Source organism: Vipera berus (genome assembly GCF_964194415.1).
Source record: "Vipera berus genome assembly, chromosome: 2".
Classification (NCBI taxonomy): Eukaryota; Metazoa; Chordata; class Lepidosauria; order Squamata; family Viperidae; genus Vipera; species Vipera berus.
In genome coordinates this window covers 172,739,712-172,762,309 of record NC_138203.1, presented here as the reverse complement: position 1 = coordinate 172,762,309, position 22,598 = coordinate 172,739,712, and the positions used below count along the sequence as shown (strand labels likewise).

The window sequence follows — 22,598 nt, the reverse complement described above, 5'->3', positions numbered from 1 at the left end:
ATCCAATCCCAATTTATAATTGTTTTTGTTTCATATTTTTTAAGTTAGGCTTTTATATACAGCACAAGAATCCGGGCCAAACAGTAAACCGGAACATATATCCTCTAATTCTGTCCAAATTTTATTATTGGATAAAGTTTTGTACATTTGGGATTTTGGAGTAATTGTCCCTTTTTAAATGTTTTTGCTATAATTTAATGATCAAACTGATTTATTTTTAAGTGAATATTTAAGGAGATGCTTTGTGCAAAGGAAATCTTTAGTAAATAAGAAAAAAAGTTTGTTAATCCATTTTTTTCTGTTTTGTAAACAAGGTGTAAGAAAACTGCAGCCATATGATTGATTGATTGATAAACAAACAAACTGCAGAATGTGTGAATGGTATGCATTGGGAAGAAGCCTGTAAAAATTACATTTTTTAAAAATTTGGGGAAAAGTAAATAATGTTTACAGGCAAAGAATATTTGTTTCAACTTCCCAAAAGAGAGTGATCAAAAAGCTCCTAACCTCTTTCTGTATTAGACATTAATCTATAAAGCAGTTCCATTAGTCTACCCAGAGATTTTACATAAAAATTAAAGTTAAATATAATGTTTGAAAGCAGAGTAGACATAGAATCAGTCTTTCTGCAGTGAATTGCTCATAGCCCTTTTGATTTCTTCTAATTTTTTTAGAGATACATTGTAGGTACATTTAGAGCTACATTAATTTTGAGAGCCACAGAAGCAATTCTGGTTTATATCTTTGTTTTTTTAAATACACTGATGTAATTAGACCTGGTTTTATAATGTTTCATTAGTGTTCAGTTAGTAAGCACAAGTAAAATAAATGGCAGCAGTGTAATATGTAAGAAGTATCTCATATATGATTGTTAATTTAAATTGATGTTGATTTAAATTCTGTGATGGAAGTAATTTAAATATGTGGTGGCAGATAATTCAGTGTCTGTTGTAATTCAGGCTTCCCTGATTTATATAATTGTCTAAAAGAGGTTCAATTCTCTTTTACAAATAGGGAAAAAAAACAAACACAAGAAGAGGAACATTTGATGGAAGAAAAGAAAAAGAAAAAGCAGGAAGAAAAGAAAAAGAAGGAAGGTGCTCAGAAAAAGGTTTGTTAAGATCTCAGTTATATAATTTAACACTTAGCCAATTTCATTAGTGTGAGTTGGAAATACAGTATATTGAGAAATATAAATAGTCTAATTAGGTTTCATTATTTGTAAAAATTACCAAATATTATGCATACATTTGTTCTTATTTTCACTTCTTCAGGCCATATATTCTACGACAAGCAGATTTCCTCCTGGCCTGATCAAATGTTTTTATTAAAGCACAGTTTAAGTAGTCTGTGAACAGTAGCTAAACATTACCATCTGAAGTAACTGCCAGGTGAATTATGTATTTCAGCAACATAACAAGAGGTAGAGGTTATAACTTAGAGGTTATGTGGCTTTTAGTATTTCATAAAATTATGTAACTAGTAGATTTTACTTATTAACAAATATTGTTTTCCAGGTAATACATTTTTTTCAGAACAATATATTGACCACAGATGATTTTGTTTTCCTAACTTACAAATTCAGCTTTTATAATTTTCAGTTTCTGTAGTATTTAGATAAAGGCACTACTGTATTCCGATTTGAGGGCCGGAAACAATCATTTTCTGTATAATGTCTGGTATATCTTTAAGATTTTTAAAAATGTCAGTCCCATTTCCAAGTTCACATAATAGGGATAAGAAGTGGAGTCATGCAATCAAGAATCAAATAATTCTTACCACAGACAATAGCATGGTTCCTGTCTAGTTCAGAATTTAAGTCAACAGGATGTAGTGTTCATGGTAAAACTGTCAGATCAAGTCAGATATTAGGCTTTTCAGAAAGTTGTACAAGACTTCAAGCCAAGTCTGAAAATTAGACTGTCATAAACATTATTTTGATATTTGACTGGTCTCAGGAGAAGCTTAAATATTGGAAGAACCAGAACTTCATTCACATTCAAGTTTTGCTGATCAAAGCTACCATGTTTCCCCAAAAGTAAGACCTACCCTGAAAATAATCCCTGGCTGATTTTGGGGGATGGGCCTAATATAAGCCCTATCCCAAAAATAAGCCCTACTTTGGGAGCAAGGCATACACCTAAAAATCAAGCCAAGGTGGGGATCAGGGTGTGGAGCTGTCCCACACGCCCCACACCCACTTACCTTGCAGCCAGGTCTTTCCTCACTGGCCCACTTCTTCTGCGGCGTCCATAGGCTTGCATTTTTTTTAATCCCATTTATATCCCGCCCTTCTCCGAAGACTCAGGGCGGCTTACAATCTAAGAAGCACAAATCAATGTGCTTAGCAATAGCCTTCATTCTATGTATATGCCTGCTTATTAGGGCTTTCACACACACCCCAAGCGGCATTATTACAAAGTCAGCTTATTGCCCCCAACAATCTGGGTCCTCATTTTACCTACCTCGGAAGGATGGAAGGCTGAGTCAACCTTGAGCCTGGTGGGATGCGAACCTGCAATAATTGCAGGCAGCTGGTGTTACCTAAGGAGGCATTAGCCCACTGCTCCACCAAGGCAGTCATTTTGCACCATTTTGCAGTCAGAGGCCTTTCTGGAAGGCCACTGGAACCGAGAACCGAGCTATGGATTCAATCCATAGCTCAGTTTTGCAAGGGTTTTGAGAGAACTGAGCTATGGATTCAATCCATAGCTTGGTTCTCGGCTACAGTGGCCTTTCTGCAAGGCCTTCGACTGTGAAATGCAGGCTGGAGCTCCATTCTCAGATGCAGAATGAAGCTGCTACTTCGGGCGCAGAAGAAGTAGGCTGGCTGGGTGGGGCTGGCTGTGCCGGAGGTGAGTGGAAAAACGCACACCACCGAAAATAAGACCTGGTGCCTCTTTTGGAGGCAAAAGAAAATAAGACTGGGTCTTATTTTGTGGGAAACATAGTAGCTGAAGAAATTGACTACTTAGAACTGATAACCTATTACTGAGTAGATCTTAACTGCCAAGTAGACCAGGGCTTTTCAACCCTTTCACCCATTGTACCACTTTTAGGATATGGCAACATCCGAGTACCACCAGTCACCTAGCAAGGTATCAAAAACTTGATGACCAAAAAAGAAAAAAAAGGAAAAAAGTGATGAAGTACAGGTAGTCCTCGACTTACAACAGTTCGCTTAGTGACTGTTCGAAGTTACAATGGCACTGGAAAAAGTTCCCCCCAAGCCACAGCCGAGCAAGACACCTGCCTGCCCACCTGGCGGTGCTCTTCCTTCTATCCGAGGTTTTCATTGTTGTGAGCATTTCTGTTGAGGATTGGCAGCGGGGATGGGATGGAGGTTAGGGTGTTTGGTTTTTATTCCCCCCATCTGCTGGGTGGTTGCAGCAGATTTTGGGGACTTCACATGACCCTGGGACACTGTGACTGTCATAAATATGAATCAGTTGCCAAGCACCTGAATGGAAATCACAAGAGCCTGGAGATGCTGCAACATTCCAGCTGATTGGCGCTTCTTCTGGGCTCAGAAATGCCAGGATCAGCGCCAAGCTCCAGCTGGAGACTGGCTCTGATCCTGGCACTTCCGCTGAGCCCTGACAGTTCTGTAGCTCCAGCCATCTCTCGCTCAGGCTTGTGCGGTGCTGCCACCGGTTCAGCTCATTCCCCTCCCCCACTACCACTTTTCTAGGATGTTCGTGTACCACCTGCCAGGTGCCAATGTACCACAGGTGGTACCCGTACCACTGGTTGAAAAGCCCTGAAGTAGACCATTACTCCCAATATACTTTATCAAGCACCGACACACTTCTTCCTTAATTTGCAATTTAGGATTGAATTGACAATGACATTCTTGCAGGCTTGAAGTCTGTGTTGGGGTCATAGTTAAGTACTGAATTGTCAGGAGCACTTGGGAATGGTTCCATCAGAATCTCAGAGCTGGGCATTAACATGACTTGATAAGTTTGAGATTTTTCCCAGTTCCTATTCATTCCCTCTCCCTTTCCCCCCTTTCTAAGGAAGAAGATTTGTCTGAAGGGACTATGGCAATAACAAACTTTTACAGTGATTGCTTTTCATTAAAAGCAAGGGTTAATAATTTCTTACTTTTTAAAAAAATATTGTTCTTTATAATAACAAGCTTTATTCCATAATTTAACATGTTGCAAAGATTTTACCAAGACCCTTTCATCATATTGAGGGATGGGACCTTTATTCCATTCCACTCGTGCCGGCAGAGGAGGAATGCTGTAGGTCCTGTCAGCCCGATTATTCCAGCTGGTGGGGTCTAGGATGAGGGCCTTCTCTGCTGTTGCTCCTGCCTTCCGGAACATCTTGTCCCCCGATATGAGATTGGTCCCAACCTCCTATTCTTTCATAAGGGCTTAAAGACCTGGCCATGCCAGGTGGCTTGTGGCTCCAACGGGGGAACAGCAGAAAGGAGGTTGGTTGATTAACAACAGATCTCACCTCCCCCCCCTTCTGCCGCTTCCCTTCCCACATGTCCTTGATTTTAATCTTGGTTTTAATTTACTCTTGTTTTAATGTAGATATACTTTTATGTCTGTAAGCCGCCCAGAATTACCATAAAGTAAGACGGACGGCCAACAAATTAAATAAATAAATAAAATCATCTTATTTTATAACCGAAATCATCTTTTTTCTTCTTCTTTTAATGGGGATGGATTTAGAGTTGGTTCTTTTTCACATTGAAATGACAAGTCTTTTACGGTATGTATGGGGTTAGTTCAGTGGAATTTTTTTTCTGGATGAATGGAAGAATAGGTAAGCTTCATCAGTAGCTTCTGTCCTTGTTGGCAGCCAACTACAAAGTACTGGGGAATCCTCCAGAACAAAGGTGATGCTTGCAGTGGTAGTGTTGAGACATAGACTTTCAAATCCTTCTTAGCCTCAGCTGTTGTGTTCTGTCAGAGTTCTGTATACATGTAGTCCTTGACATACAACAGTTCGTTTAGTGACCAAAGTTACTAAAGTTACAGCGACACTGAAAAAGTGACTTATGACCATTTTTCACAGTAAACAGCCATTGCAGCATCCCCGTAGTCATGTGATCAATATGCTTTGCTGAATATTTATGATGGTTGCAGTGTCCCAGGGTGATGTGATCCCCTTCTGACAAGCAAGGTCAATGGGGAAGCCAGATTCACTTAACAACTGTGTCACTAATTTAACAACTGCAGTGGTTCACTTAACAACTGGGACAGGTCGTAAAATGGGGCAAAATTCACTTAACAAATGTCTCAACAACAGAAATTTTGGGCTCAATTCTGATTGTAAGTCGAGGACTTATATGTAGTAGTATAATTACCTCTATTACATAACCATGCCACCACCAGCTGCTTTAATTTCAATACCACTTTGTTTAGGAGCTGATATGCTACAAGCTCCTATGGAAACTGATCCTGAAATTAAACTGGTGGCATGGTGATGGTGCTCATAGAGGTAATAATAGTAAAATTATTTAATTATTGGCAATAATTTACTTTATTGGCATACACATGGTAACACAAAAAAATAACTGTATAATGTAAAATAATAAAACAACACAATAGACTAAAATGAAAATGTGGCAGTTTAAATTATCTTCAGAACGCTTGATAAAATCAAACATCTAAAACAGCCTTAAATGTAATAGTTAGACTTCTCTTAGAATATTGTTCTGCATTCTGTTCACATAATAATAGTTTTGAAATATGAATACATTCAAGCTCTTTATGTATTCAAAACTATCCAAATCATGCTCATTATAATATTAATATGTTTAATATCACTTATTCATTCAAACATTCATGAGATACTTAAGCTGTATCCTTTCTGTATTGCCCTAGAATGGTTACAAACTAAATTTTGTATGTAGGCATACACATATGGACAGTTATATACCCACTAATGTACCTATTTCATTACCTAGACTAATTAAATCATTGACAGTCTAGATTCTTTTTATAACTTAATTTGTATAATTATTCAAATACATGTGTAATTAATTTGAAGAGTTCAGTGTAAATATATTGAAGTATCTTATTTCATAATATGTCACTAGTATACATACCGTATATTCAATATTTTCTGGTGGCAAAGCTACAGTTTACTTTGATCGCTATAAACTAGAGCCAGTATAAATTACCTGCATGTTTACTGTGTTCTTTTCATTATTTGTAACAAAATATTTTAAGCTTATGCTTTTTTAATGAAGTTATGAATAAAATATATGTGGTGGAGGAAAGGTGTGCAGCCTGATGTTTTCTAATTGCTTAATTCTTGAGTTTGTGAAGTTTACACTCGAAGGTTTCTGAAAAATTCAAGCTTGTATACCACTAAGCTAGAAAGTCCAGAGTCAACAATATTCAATTTTGCTTATCCTTATAACACTAAATTGGTTCTGAAAACACTTCCATATTTACATAGCCACTGATCTTCCTTCCTGCAAAATTGCTCAAAACATCAAACCAAAAATTGGGAAGACCATATAAACATGGTGATCATGTTTTATGTATGCTATGACTAATTGTTGGGGCTATATATTTTATTTTATTTTCACATTGTCTTCAATAAAAATCTGACTACTAACTGGTATTTTGTTGTTTTTGTCTTTCAGGCTGCTGAACAAAAAACCAAAGGTAATTATATATATTATATATATTGATTTAAATTGTTTCCATGGCTATTATAGCAAGAACATGGTACAGTATATAATAATATGACAAGAACATGTTTCATAGTATTACTCAATTTTGTGATTATAAAAGGGCTGCAAATCAATCCTGGTACTGAGTTTAATTGAGTTCCTAAGCAAGTTGGTAATTTTATAGCAGTTCCAGTCCAGCAATACAATACTTAAACTGATGAAGTATGGACACAGAATATATAGCCACTAGTGGCGAATATCTGTAGCTCAGGTGTAGGATGAGGGTGAAGATTCGTTCTTAGAGCTTGTGGGTTGGTTTCTGAACTTTTTGTTAGCAGGTGAGGTAACATCTTCAGTAAAAGGATATCAGGTCGGTATTCTTTGTTCACTGACACTGACATCCCCTAAACTCTGCTGAAGATGTTACTTAGCCTGGCAATGAAACGTTCAGCAACCAACCCAGAAGCTCGGAAAACGAACCTTCACCCTCATATGTAGCCAACTTGTAGATAACAGCAAAATTGCAATACGTTTTGGTTGGCTTTATTATCTTTTTACTACCTTATTTATCTGATAACAGGAAAAAAACTATCATTTTCATGTCCAAACAGAGACAGTGAAAATGTAAAACCAAGTCATATCATGTAACTCTTAAAAATAATAGTGGATAATAATCTCATTCATTTCAGTAGTTCTAGGACCCATAGGGGGAAACTGCATTCATTAAAAAGATCACGACAGTATTAAATCTCCATCTAAAAAAGCAGATGGTAGAGCATTCAAGCATGCTCTGAGAAATGTTTCCTAGTATTGGGGCCCAATTAAAATAGCAAAGTAACAGGCTGATTCCTGGTATTCAGAAATCATAATTAATTGAAACTTAGGTTTTGAAATTTTGAGATACTGCCTAAACCATTTTGTTGTTCTTTGTGCTAAATATGTTGCCTAAGAATATTTCTAGCCCTGTCATAGCTCAGAGACATAGATCTAGTTTAGGCCTAATAAGCAGATTCCTTTTCCTTCATGTTCCATTGCCTTTGGATTGAGATAAACATTGCTACTGCATATAAATCAAGAAAATTGGGTTTTCTGTCAACTGTGTGGAAAGCTTCCCAAGTTTAATATGTGACATAGATTGTCAATCAGAATGATAGATAGTCACAAAGGAAGTTCTGAACTAGATTTGAGATAAATTTGCTTCATCCTGCATCAAAACCACTAAAGCTCAGATGCTGCCAGAGACTTTAACGCCATGTCCAAAAAGTGAACTTGGAAACTGAGCAGAAAAGAAGCTTGTTTTTAAAATTTAGTTTCACTACCGTTTAGATATTATTTTAATGTAAATGTAAAGAAACATTCCCCGTGATTCTTACATAGTTATCTAGTCCCCACATCTGTTTTTATAAAATATAATAGCAAATTCTGTGTCCTATATGTAGATTCTATATGATCTGTACTTTACATAATCCTGTAAAAATGCAAAACATAACATTTACATGGTATAAACAGCATTGATTCATACCAGAAATTCAAATTATGATTAGGACTAAGCAATACTACACGAAACTGAAAAGATAAACCAGAATTTTCAGATCATGAAGGGACTTGGAGTCATTTTGAGCAAGAAGACCTTGTGTGGCAAATGCATGCACTGGAATTTATTCACCAAAGTCTGAAGATGAGCACATCATATATCACAGATAGCATTGTAGCACTTGATTGATTTTAAATTCAGAAATCAACTTTACTGTCATTAACAATAAATCCCATTATTGAATGCTAATGGGACTGCAGATAAATCAAAAGGTAAAAACAAGAGGGGGAGTATTCAGTACAGGGGAAAATCCAGTGTGTTTAGACTTGAAGTCCACAAAACCTGTAGAAACCCTTTAATAAAAATATAATTCTGTATATGTCTACTGAGTTCTGTTTAACAGTCCTCTAAAATAATGGGTATTGTAGTTGAACTGTTTCATTGAAGAAATACAATTAATACATCTACAAATCTAATTCTTCATTCTTGCCTTTTGTAGACTTCTTGAAATCAATCTGCTTTAAATATTAAAAGGTCATATTCAGGGCAGGCTAGTCCAATATCACAAGATGGTGAAATAAGTGGCAGCCCCTTTGTCACTGCCTTTACTTGGGACATGTCCCACAGCCTGTTTTTCACTTCCTAAATTAGCTTACCAGTAAAAATTATTTTAGCAGAACTATATTTGCCCATCATTGGCTTACTGGGCTTCTTCTGAAACATCATTCATTAATTAATATCTATTTTATTGTTGTGCTTTCTGAACCAAAGACTATAATAAAGACTTTATTTGAGTCATGCAGATGTGTTGCTCCTAATTCAATTAAAAACAGATGTGCCGTATCTGTTTACCTATGTTTATTTGTTTCTTTGCTTTTGACTCAGTGTTGACTCTTGACAATTGCCTAGACAAGGGGTGTCAAACTGCCAGCCCACGGGCCAGATGCGTCATGGCGAAACCGCGCCCACCCACATTGCCAGCAATGGAAAAAAAAGTTGTGATACATTGCAACACGTCACGTGACATTGCGAGTTTGACACCCCTGGCCTAGACCAGGGGTAGACAGCCTCGCTCTTTTATGACTCATGGACTTCAACTCCCAGAATTCCTGAGTCAGCTAAGGAATTCTGGGAGTTGAAGTCCATGAGTCATAAAAGAGCCGAGGTTGCCTACCCCTGGCCTAGACTAATCCCTGAAGTTTTCTTTGTAAGGTTTTTGAAAGTGGTTTGCCATTGCCTCCTTCCTACTTTGTTTTTCCATCAAAAGCTCCAGGTCCGTCCGTCCTTCCTTCCTTCCTTCCTTCCTTCCTTCCTTCCTTCCTTCCTTCCTTCCTTCCTTCCTTCCTCTCCATCTCTATCCTGTTTTTCATTTTTGTTACATTTTAACTTCTAAATGTTTAGAACCTATTGTTTTATAAGAACTTATTGTTGGGATTCAGAATGTGTTCAGGGCCCCATTTCTTGGCTTTGCTGCTAAATTGGATAATTGCCTTGACTGCTGTATCTACCTATTTTTGCATTGTTTGTATTACTTTTAAATGTTTTATTGTTTTAAGAAATATACACCTCACAGAATGACGCAGTTGTGATGGGCAACCATAGAAATTAAATAGATAAATCTTATTTGAAGTATGGCTATCAACTCTTTGGCCACTAATGTTCTCAAGCTGTTCTTAACAGCAGTCTCAGCTGATTGTCATAATATCAGAACTATTTCTGGATAGATTATATACTTCCATTGCACATTTTATGCAATATGATCTTCATCAGGAATGATCAGATGGCTCTATCCTTTAATAAGTATTCATTTTCTTCATGATTTTGTAGGACAATCTTAATACCAGTGACTGCATTTTTTATGTTATCAATTTCAGTCCCTAGACATGATGTTTTGTTTGTTACACTTATACAGACTTATATTTATTTGCTTTTTACCAGCATCATAATTTCAGCAGGTGGCAGCACCTGGCTGGCCTTGTCTAAGCTTGAAAACTGATCCAATTTAGCACCTGAATAGGATAACTCTTCACTTTGTTCCCCCTTCTGAAAAGCCTTGCCAAGAAAACTGCAGTGAGTTCTCCAAGCAGTCTTGGAAAATCGAACATGATTAAATGGAAGAGGGGGAAAAAAGAGTTCTCCAGAGAATACAGGGGTACAGACTGGGAAATTGAAAAAACATTCCACAAGATGGCAAAGCCAAATTAGTTAAATTTTTTTATTTATTTTTTATTTTAATTCCATTTATATCCCGCCCTTCTCCGAAGACTCAGGGCGGCTTACAAGCTTAGCAGTAGCCTTCATTCTATGTATATGCCTGCTTATTGGGGCTTTCACACACACCCCAAGCGGCATTATTACAAAGTCAGCTTAATTGCCCCCAACAATCTGGGTCCTCATTTTACCTACCTCAGAAGGATGGAAGGCTGAGTCAACCTTGAGCCTGGTGGGATGCGAACCTCCACTAATTGCAGGCAGCTGGTGTTACTTAAGGAGGCATTAGCCCACTGCTCCACCAAGGCTCTGTCAATGTGCCGCAGCATAAAAAGTTGGGCAGCATTTACTGTAAATTTAATAGATAATAATGATGATAAGATGATGATTATCACAAAATTGTTTTTCCTGAATCTGCTGCCACATTTTCTTCAGCTGTTTCAATACTTTTGTTTTGGAAAAGTTTTGTTCTGTTGAAATTCAGGCATTAAAAATATTGTAATTGAACTTTCCTCTCACCATTCCTGCTAATATTCCTGCTCAGTGTTATCAGCAGTATTATAGCCAAAATAAAAATAGTGAAAAATAAAGGGAAGACACTCATATGCTTTGGGGGAAATTTCAGGTTTACAGAGCTGTTCAGGTAGGTAGGAAAAATTAAAGGATTAAACGACCTCAAAACATCCTTGGAAAAATTGGAATTTTTAGAGAAAAACCTAGAGGATCAGAATCTACTATTCTGTGCCTTTAATAAAAGGATCGCTGCATTTTCCCTTTAAAGATAAAAGGTAAAGGTTCCCTCCCTTGCACATGCGTGCTAGTCGTTTCCAACTCTAGGGGCCGGTGCTCATCTCCGTTTCAAAGCCAAAGAGCCAGCGCTTGTCCGAGGACGTCTCCGTGGTCATGTGGCCGGCATGACTAGACGCCAAAGGCGCACGGAACGCTGTTTCCTTCCCACCGTAGTGGTCCCTATTTTTCTACTTGCATTTTTTTACGTGCTTTCAAACTGCTAGCTTGGCAGAGCTGGGACGAGTAACAGGCGCTCACTCTGTTACGCGGCACTCGGGATTCGACCCGCCAAACTGCCGACCTTCTGATCGACAAGCTCAGCGTCCTAACCCACTGAGCCACCGCGTCCCTTTAAGCCAGGGGTGTCAAACTCAATTTCATTGAGGGCCGTATCAGCATTGTGGTTGCCCTCAGGGGGCCGGGTGGGTGTGGCCAGGGTGGGCATGGCCTACTGGGTGGACGTGGCTAGAGTGTGTATGGCCTACTGAGTGGGCGTGGCCAGCTCTACATCGTTGGCATCAAGGGTGCCTATGGGGGCCTGGGCAGGAGTGGGACAGATCTGAGGGTCTCTGGCAGGAGGAGGGTCTCTGGGGCAGGGCCAAGGCAGAGGGGGCCGTTCCCTCACTGTTTCCAGGATGGCTTCGCGGGCCACATGAAACCACTTCGCGGGCCGGATCTGGCCCCCGGGCCTTGTGTTTGACATGTCTGCTTTAAGCAATACCAAACTCCATAGAAACAGTGATCAGACTAAGAATATGGAGTGCTCCCTCTGCTGTTTGTAAAGTGTTCCTCTTTTTGATTACTCATAAAGAAGGCTTCAAGATGCAGCTCTTTTTTTTTCCATTGACAGGATGATAAAGCTACATTAGGGCATTGTTGCTTTTCCTCCATATATTTTCCACATCTTGCTTCTTTCTGTGATTCTGGGAAAGTCTCAATTGTAAATGATCCTTCAGTTGCTTCTGAATACTTCTTTATATCCAGAACGTTTTTGTTTTGTTTTGTTTTTTTGGATGACTGTGCTTTGAACCAAATACTAGTGATTCTTAAGTTCGGTCTGTGGTGGTTTAGAATGCTTCTATGTAACTTGAAATGAAACATTTTAGCGGCTAATACTTTTTTTTTTGCTTATATCTATACTTTATCCAGAAATGGGACCATCAATACCTACTTTATTTGTATCCTTATTTTGGGTTCTGCTTTATAAATTAGGAGTTTTATTCTGCTTGGTCCAATTACAACAAGTAATACTTCTAGAAATTGTTCTTACTGTTTACATTTAGGTCAGTAATAGTGTAGAATGAATTACTTCTCTGAAATCAAGTTTTTCACTTCCTATCGTAAATTGATATAAGCAAAGCTGTAACAAATGCTGTTGACTTGTTAGTTACATTGCTGCTTAATACGAAGCATGTCTCTTGAACTAAACTGCAAAGAATTTTGAATGAATGATGTAATAGCATAATATTATTAGTGGTTTTAATAAAACATTTAATTCATTGTAACATTGATGTAATAGAAACTGATTTACTGGGAGTGGCATTTAATTAATTTAATTCAATTTAGAGAGTTAACTCTATTACATATTAGTACAGAAAATTACCTCTGAACAGTCATTTCTCATTGGTGACATGCAATAAGTTAATTTAGCTCTGAGTTCGTTTGGGTGCTTTGTGAGTTGTGCCCACTGTTGCCATGGTGATGGGTGCTCAAGCAAGAGCTGTCAACTAAAACAATAAATAGAATAAGCCAGCTTTGCACATTGGCACCGTTGTTAGTCTGTAAACACCGAGGTATGGATTCTGTTTGCTCCATGCTTGATTTTGGTCTCTTTAGTGTTTTTTGAGGTAGCCATTGTTTATGCATTTATAATTGATAAAATTGCCCTGGACAATTTAGCATACATATCTTTGAAGGCGTGTCTGATTATGTAAAAGAGTGTGGATATATGTGCACAGAAGGGTTCGTTGTTATGTGTGTAACAACTGAAAGGAGTCTTGCTAGTTTTTATCAGCTCGGTGATTGTAGAGCTGATTTTGCCCAGCTTTGTGCGAGTGTATATATGCTTGTATATATGGGAGAAAAAGAGTGAAGATGAAAGAGAGAGGATGCTATCTTCCTTCGTTTCTTTTGTACAGCAGTGAGAATTACAAAAACTGCTGGATCTGCATTCCCAGTGTTCCTGAATAATTTAAATGCTGCTTCCCATATATGTCATTAATATATGATAGCCCTACAGACATAACATTCTGTTAAGGTTTAGATGAATTAATGAAGACTCTTCCCGCTACTGTATCATTCCAGATTTTCACTATTAGACACTGGAATGTGTTTGCTTTAAAAATCTATTAGCCATCTGAAGAAGGAAATTATTTTGTCATCTTAGCCCGTCTTTTAAATAGTAGAATTAGAAGTAGAAGTAGAATAAGAATAGAACAGAACAGAACAGAACAGAACAGAACAGAACAGAATAGAATAGAATAGAATAGAATAGAGCTGGAAGGGACCTTGGAGGTCTTCTAGTCTAGCCCCTTGCTCAAGCAGGAGAACCTATACCGTCTCAGACAGGTGAATGTCTAGTCTCTTCTTAAAAATCTCCAGTGATGGAGCGCCCATGATTTCTGGGGGTAAGTTGTTCCACTGGTTGATTGTCATCACTGTCAGAAAGATTTATATCAGTGGAATAGTGCCCCTGCTTAGAATATATTTTGAAAGTTTCTGTTATTTAAAGGTAGAAAGGCTAAAAATAGAGAACTCCAAAAGATTTTCCTGCAGCAGTACTAGGTTGAAGTGATCAGAATTGAATAGCAATTTTAACATATAGAATGCAAACATACCGGTACTTATTTGCTGCAATATGTGAAACATTAAGCATGGGTATGCATGTAAAGAAAGTCACATATATAATATCTCACTGGGTGCAAGCATATTTAGAATAAACAGCAAAGATGTAGAATTGGACAAGTTTATTCAAACGAAACATGTTTCCAAGTTTCTTAACATTCGGGAATGGGTTTTAATCTTAGGAAGCTTGTTTAGTAAAATGCATATAAACCGTTTTTAATCTTTTCATGTTAAACATGTGAAGCTATGTAAAGGTAGCTGGTCAGGGCTTCTGTACATGTCTGTAGCCATGCTGTTGTTGGAGACAGCATATGGCTAAATCCAGGTAACAGTTCCCTTCCTAATGAGATTCCACCTGCTCTTAAAGAAACTGCCTCTGAATTCAATACTTCTAGACAATGTTTTTTTTTGCATCCCAAGTTTCTCTTTTTTAGGGAAGATTGTTTAAAAGGTCTCTGGAAGAAACCAATAATCTGAAGTTCAGCTCAGATTGGGATACAGCACAGAGGTGACACAGTTCACACCTATGGGAGAACCAAGATAGGATGGTCCTCAGTTTCTCTGTGGCCTTTGATAACATTGATCATGGTATTCATCTGGATTAATTTTGGCATTGGAAATGAGGCATGATCTATTGCAGTGGTTCTTCTCTTCCCTGTCAGGTGAGTTCCAGTTGATGTAGGTAGGACGGGAGACATCTAGCCTTAGTTCATTGCTTTGTAGACTTTCTCAGGGTGTTAACTACAGTTCCTGTTAACATCTACAAGAAACCACGAGGTGAAATTACCCATAGGCATTGGTTTGTTATTACTATGTTGATGATGCACAGCTTTATATGTCTAAAAAGGATTGAGCAAGTATTGCCATCAAAGTACTTTCGCAATACCTAGAGGCTGTGGAGGGCTGGGATGAGGAATAGGATTTGACTAAACCCCAGCAATGCTTAGTAATTGTGAGTTTTAAAGCCCTGTGGATTTAGAGACTTACTGTCTCTTAATCACTCCCCCAGAAAGAATTGGTATCCAGCTCCCGATTGAAGAGTAGGTGACAGTTGTGGCCAAGAGGGACTTTACACAACACCATATTTTGTGCCAGTTGCTCCCATTCCTGCATCAGGAAATTTTACTTATAGTCACTTCCCAAATGGACTATTTCAACAAAATCTACCAAAGCTGCAGTACAGGATGCAATAGCATGTTAGTGATGAGTGTACCATGGTACTAGAGTCCCCAACCTTTACGGTTTAGTGACCTGGTGGGGAGGGAGAAGGGAACTGGCCCATGCAAGTGACAGGCTGGAGTCGAGCTGTGGTTGCATGCACCAACCAGCTGCTCCTGCAGCCTATTTCTGAATAGGCCACCACCCGGTAGAGAGCTGCAGCTTGGGGGTTGGGGATCCCTGCCATAGTATGTCTATGTTACCGCTACTTAATGAATTGCATTGGATGATGCAGGTGATTATTATTACCTTTGAAGCTCTTCATGGAATGGTGTCATGTTATCTGTGGGATCCAATAGACTAGGTATGAAGTAGTGAGTTGCTTTCAGGCTCTATGGCCATACTTTAGTTTTTGATGCCCTGGTGTTGTGTCAACACCTGTGATTGGCATCTTCAAAGCCAGAATGAGCTGCTTTGTAGTGTACTTCTTGGCAGCTCATAGGCAACTGAATACAGGCTGAATGGGCTATGTATTTGAATGCAGCAAGCTGGTATCTGATTGGCTGATGTCACAGGAGTCCAAGAAAACTGGTTCCAGATTTGTTCCTAATCTAGGTAGACTTCTGATTGGTCTGTTTTGAAGAAATTCCTAGAGAGTCACTTCTTGATTGGCTGGTTTTGGAAGCAGGCTGCTGATTATTTTTTTGCATAGGTAGACTTCTGATTGGTCCCCTCCATGAAACAATACCATCTAGTGGGACCTAAGTGTGCCTTTTCTGTTGTGACACCAGCTCTTTTGAGCAGCACTGGATTGGAAAGTCAGGTGAGCCCATTCGGAAAATAGATTTTCCACGTGTTGTATTTTGGACTTCAAATTGTGCTGTTTTATATTACGCTATTGTGAGTTATTATTTGTTTGTTTTTGGTTTGTTTGTTTTTAAATTCCATTTTAGCTAATCAGAATCTCAGTTTACAAGTTGGGCAGTCAGATAAATAATTTGTATGTGTGTATATATGTATGTATAAGTACATACATAGATCCCCAGCCATTTAGTTAAACATAAGTAATGTTGTCTTCAAAACTTCCAATGCTTCAAAACTATTTTCTTCTAACATGTTTTCATTCATTCAAATCTCCAAACTCAGTTATATCTGTCCTTATTTATCTTCAATGTTGAAATATACTCCAAGCACCATTATACATCCAAAGAAACCAGATGCCTCCTCTAATCTGGCTGAGTTGATTATGAGGTAGTATTGAATGTGCCAAGACTTCTTATATTATATTAAATTTAAATTAAAAATTAAATTAAAATTATATACATAATTTCAGAATGTATCTGAAGCTTGTGATTTGACTACTGCTGTATCAAGTTTCAATTCTGTCTAAGTGGTTATAGGTGCTGTTCATGCTGAAATTGTTAATGATAGTGACATTACCCTTTGAAGGCTGAGATCCCTGGCTTAACGTGGGTATATATAGCTGTTGTATTGATCATATTGCTGAACTTTCAAATAAGTAGATTACTGACCTCCGCTGGAACACTGCTGCACTTAAGAATCCTTTGAATTGTTGTAATAGCACTGAATCTACTAGTATACATAATACAGCTCAGGTTAAAGAATGGAAGATTTGGCTACTGAGTAGCTTTTCTTAGCATGGAATGTAGTGTATTAGAGTGGGCTTAAATTGGATAATGGTCACTTGTAACTCAATCTTGTAATGACAGAATTTATGGGTTACAGTCAGTTGTGTGAAATAGACAGTACTGGGCCACACTTATGAAACTAGGATCTTGATTGCCTGTAGAATAGTAGCATCTCCTATTAGGAAGATCGTCTTCCACCTGGCCTTGGAAAAGCAGTTCTCCAGCCTTTGTTTAAAGACATTAATTCTACTGCTACATAATGGGACAAAAAAATGAAGTACTTTTTAAATTTCAAGCTCATGATGATTTGGAGAACTCCATTCTCCTCTAGTTTCTTTGTTTCAGATCTGAAAACAACACTTAGGGTCCCATTGATTTTTTTTTTTTGAGAATTACCGGAAGATTTTAGGCCTTACTCATTCTACTAGATCTTAAAATGGCCCCCAAAATAGGTCTCAAGATCTGACAGACCGATTGTAAAAATTGACAAGTGTAAATAGGGATCAATAGTTGAATTTGATTTCAGTCTAAGAGAAGTCTAACACTATTTTTCATCATCAGATTTTCATGGGCAATGTAGTCTTTATTCTTATATAATCTGACTGCAACAAATAACTAAATATAGATGATCAGCTGGAGCAGATTCCAGACTATTTTAGAGCAAAGATATTCTCTTACAAAAACAGGAAAGTTAAGCCTTTGAAAGATTAGAGACAAATGAATTTTTAATCAAAACAAAATTCCTTCCACATTTTGCTGTGCAGGTGGAATGAGGGGAAAGTGGGAATTATTATAGAGTTTATGTACACAATAACATGTTGAAATATCAATATGTTCAGATAAAAATATTGTTCATGACTTTTTCATTTTTCTCTGCATGTTTGTTTTGAGTACAAAATGTAGGAATGGGTATGAATGGAGATAACTGCTTTAATTCAGTAATCTAAGCGGCCTTTGATATGTTGAATGTATACTAAAATGGTCTGCAAAAAGAAAGAAAGCAAAAAATGAAACAAATAATGAGAATTGCTGTTAAGAATGTAATGGGGGGGGGAATAATTATTTCTGCTTGCTTTGTAAACTGTAACTTCATTTGGTATCGTATTGGGGTTAGTTAAAAGGTAAAGTCCCTGAAATGAATTCTAATCTTCTAAGTTGAAGCCATCAGTTCTCATGTTCCTAGTCTGAATGCCATATACTGTAAATATACAGTCATCAAATTCAGAGGACAGTTTTTTTCCCTTTCTTTTACAATTTGACCTAAATATAGTGAAACTGTCTGTCATGAAATGTGTCACACAACAGGGAGACTCCAGAACATATAATGAGTCTTTAAAGTCATTTGGCAGATCATTCTATCAGTCATATCATATATCTGCATGAGTGTTAAGTGAATACTGCATCCAATGTGGTATACAGTAAACAAAAATGTAATCATAATTAAATGTAACTATGTTATAGCAATATATTATCCAGAGTGGCATTCTTTAAAAAGAAGTCAGCCAAATGTTGTAGTTAATCTTAAAATAATTAAGAGGAAACATTCATTTTCTTTACTAACAGAAAAGATATCTCTGACTCAGCAGTTTAAAAAAAATTCTGAGAGAGGCAGGTTCAATCCTCATTCTTAAAGCTGGGTGATTAACAGTGCATACTCTCTTCTGTCTAAGGCTAAGAGATATGATCAGGGTATTCCATTCCATTCCATTCCATTCCATTCCATTTTTCTCAAATTAATGACTCTGGACAGCTAACAATAATGTACAAAAACATAATGTAAAACACCCTGCACAAATATAATCACTAGCCAAGTTCAATAAGAGCACCAATAACAAATTAATGTAACCAGTTCTTTCACAGATATGCATCCCAGAGTCCCAGGACAAAACCATATCTTTAAGGCCTTTCAAAAAGCCTTACAATTGATACCTATTTTGTATGCAAGCCAAAATAGTATCCCACATCCCTATACATCTGTGATTCCACAAAGGTACAAAAATAAACTTCAATTCTCATATAAGCTGAAGAACTACTTGATTTCATATATTGTAGAACAGTAATTCTTGCTAATCTGCAGATTGACTGCCAGCCAGCTTAGTCCTCAGCAGAGTTGTTAATTCCAAAGGTCCAGATTTCATTAAGATACAGTTGAAGGTTCATAAATAACTCTCAGAAACTTTTCTGGAGGTTTCACATTGTCCTTTTACTTTGAGAGTCAGCTAAATAGATTTTTTACTTTCTTCATGATGTTGGAAACAAAGATTCTCCAAGATAGCTTCTCTTTGGCTCCCTAGGGCCTAACCAGTGAATATTATATGTACTGTATATTTCAAGACCTATAGAAATGGAAGGAAATGACTGCCACTAGGATTCCTTTACTAAACTCACTGCAGTGAGAGGAATGAAAATCAACTTAATATAGACATTAGCTAATCAGGATGATTAATATTGTTCAATTCAAAATGATAAAATTAAATTTCTGGACAATAGTTCTAAAGAGTGTGAAATATATAGCCAGATAACATAAATTTATTGTTCTTTGTTGCTGTTAGGCATTTGCTTATTCCAAAATTGTTGCATTAGAGCAATTTTCAGAAATATTTCAGCAACTCGGTTGTAAATATGCCTTTTTCTTCCCTCTTAGAAGTATAGCATTATAATGCATTTTGATGTTATATATTTTCAGATAGGATGAAGGTAGCCACCATAAAGTCCTCAGAATTGTTTATGGGTAGCTATAGAGTTCCAGATAAAAATTGGATTATAGGCAGAATGAGAGAAAATGGAATGAAATTTGGTGGGGGCAGTCTTTTTCTTCATATAGTATTCATGGAAATGACCCTATATAATCACACTGTGACATATTGGAGCCAGTTTTAAAGTTTACAGAAGGAATAGAGGCAGTGAAAGGAATCCTCAGATAACTTCATAATTGTTAGTATGTTCTTTCATACTGAAAAAGAAATACTTCTTTCTTCCATTCACAGGTATTTTCTATAATCCCCTTTACATCCCCTGTAGTCCTCAACTTACCACCACAATTGATCCCAAAATTTCTGTTGCTAAGCAAGACAGTTGTTAAGTGAGTTTTCCCCATTTTACAACCTTTCTGGCCATGGTTGTTAAGTGAATCACTGCAGTTGTTAAGTTAGTAACATGGTTGTTAAATGAATTGCTTCCTCATTGACTTAGCTTGTCAGAAGGTTGCAAAAGATGATCACATGACCCTGGGACACTGCAACTGTCATAAATATATGCAACTTGCCAGGTGTCAGAATTCTGATCATGTTACCAAGGGGATACTGCAATGGTAATAAGTGTGAAAAACAGTCATTTTTCAGTGCCGTTATAACTTCGAATAGCCACTAAATGAATGATTGTAAATCAAGAGCTACCTTATTAGATGTATTCTGGTAATGCAATTGTTATGTAAGTACATGTAGAAATACTTTTACTGTACAAACATTTGTATAAGAACTGTATATCTTAGCATTTTGTATGATACAGGATCTTTCCTTGCATATCAGCATTTTCAGGATTGGGTCAAATACAGGCATCATTTTTCGATGAGGACAGTTATTGATGAGGCAATAGAAATGTGCTATCAAGAAAGCTAAATAGCTAACAAAGAAAGGAGTCAGTATATTTTAAACCAAGATGGCAACTCTTGTTCCATATTTTCTACTAAGATTCAATATAGATAGTAAGACAGTAGATCTCCAGGGATTCTGAAGAGATGTAAAAATAATTGATTTTTAAAAGCACAACTTTGCATAGTTAGCATAGAAAAGTATATGTAAAAGCAAAAGTTTAAAGCTCTCAAAATGAAGATGAAAGAAATGCTGTTCTTAGTGTAGGTCTACATTTAAGGGACAATAAGAGAAATCCAAGTGATTTATATAATTTGTACAAGTGATAGGAAATGCTTTTTGAAAAATATGTATAGAATGTACAGTTCTGGACAATTTTTCAATAATATTTTCTAAAAATTTTAAAATTTTATGTTTATAGCATATTGGTCTTCTTTATTTTATTTTGCTTGGTCAGTTTATTTGGATCTTTTGGGGTTCATGTCAACAATGGTTCTTCTTGAGATGAATATGTGAATGTTATATTGAATAATTTAATTAATCCACTGAAAGTGTTTTGCTATACATGCCCCAGTTTAGCATGATATCTAAATATATTCAAAATTTTCAACATATATATATATATATATGATGACTGATGAGAACATAAAGAGTTCGAAATGGCCATCTCAGCCTCCCAAAATTCTTTATTAGCAATTTGAATAATTTGCACAAATAATGAGCTGTCATAGTTGACTATATCCTGTGGATAAGCCTTGAGACAGGCCAAAGCAGGAATGAAAGAGTTAATTAGCAAGGTGCTTTCACAAAGCCTTGACAAATACTTAACATATATTTAGCCTTGCCTTCTAGCTAATAAAAAGAGAGAAAGAACCTGTGGCTCAGCAAGTTAAAACAACTGCCTAATATACAATCAGCCCAGGTTCGAATCTCAGATAAAGGGTATGACTGACTGATGAGAACATAAAGAGTTCGAAATGGCCATCTCAGCCTCCCAAAATTCTTTATTAGCAATTTGAATAATTTGCACAAATAATGAGCTGTCATAGTTGACTATATCCTGTGGATAAGCCTTGAGACAGGCCAAAGCAGGAATGAAAGAGTTAATTAGCAAGGTGCTTTCACAAAGCCTTGACAAATACTTTATATATATATATATATATATATATATATATATATATATATATATATATATATATATATATATATATATATATATATATATATATAATCACATTGCCCTTACAAAACACTTTGCTAATATCAAGTTAGTAAACCTTGTTTGGAATATTTAAAACTTAAAAGTACATGAATTTAAAAACTAAAGTCTAATTAGAATAGTTTCCCCCCCCCTTCTGTACGCTCCCACACTGACACCTCATTTGCACCCTCACATGTTGCTGTTTAAGGGTGAGAATTAAAGCAATTTTCCCCTCAGACGTTTCATATTCTTATTCCCATGCTCAAGCCCTACCCCCATCCCCAATTCTTGAAATTGCTGTTTTCAGGCAGCTTGGGCAGGATAAGCCTGAGAAAGAAAGTAGGAATTGTCTAGTAGGTAGACTCCTGCCCCCTCCCCCGTCTACTTTATAAACCTCAAAATTCTACTCAAATCCTCAAGAAAATTTAGTACATAGCTGTTCCCAAATTGGCCAAAAATGCCAACGCAGTCCTAGGCTGCATCACCAGAGGGATAATATCAAGATCTTGAGCAGTGATAGTATCGCTCTATACTGTATAGCGAGGCCACATTTGGAATACTGCGTTCAGTTCTGGTCACCACAGTACAAAAAAGGTGCTGAGGTCCGATAAAGAGTGCAGAGAAGTACAGCAAAGGTGATAAGAGATCTGGAGATTAAATACAGCTAAGGGAATTAGTTATGTTTGGCCCAACAAGGAAAATGGTTAGGGGAGCCTCCCGGAACATGCAGGGCTGTCACAGAGAAGAGGGTGTTGATTTATTCTCCATAGCACCTGAGGACAGGACAAGAAGCAAGGGGAGGAAGCTCATCAGAGGGAGATCCAACCTGGAAATAAGGAGGAATTTTCTGACAGTGAGAATGATTAAACAGTAGAACAGGTTGCCTTCCAGAGTTGAAGGTGCTCCATCACTGGAGGTTTTCAAGAAAATACTGGACAGCCATTTGCCCAGGATTGTATAAGGAATCCTGTGC

At 37.2% G+C, this 22,598-nt stretch overlaps 1 protein-coding gene across 2 annotated transcripts in view; it reads left to right on the top strand.

Annotated features, from left to right (window-relative positions):
- The window catches only part of TNRC6C (trinucleotide repeat containing adaptor 6C), a 136,532-nt gene that overhangs the window by 32,100 nt on the left and 81,834 nt on the right, over positions 1-22,598 (top strand). Inside the window, exons 2-4 of one of the 2 annotated variants that reach the window (XM_081319515.1) lie at positions 315-381; positions 1,015-1,111; positions 6,620-6,641. In XM_081319515.1, coding sequence (XP_081175641.1) covers positions 371-381; positions 1,015-1,111; positions 6,620-6,641 — 130 coding nt within the window. In that variant the 5' untranslated portion in view covers positions 315-370. The remainder of the gene's footprint in view (positions 1-314; positions 382-1,014; positions 1,112-6,619; positions 6,642-22,598) is intronic. The other variant, XM_081319514.1, reaches the window with a different exon arrangement.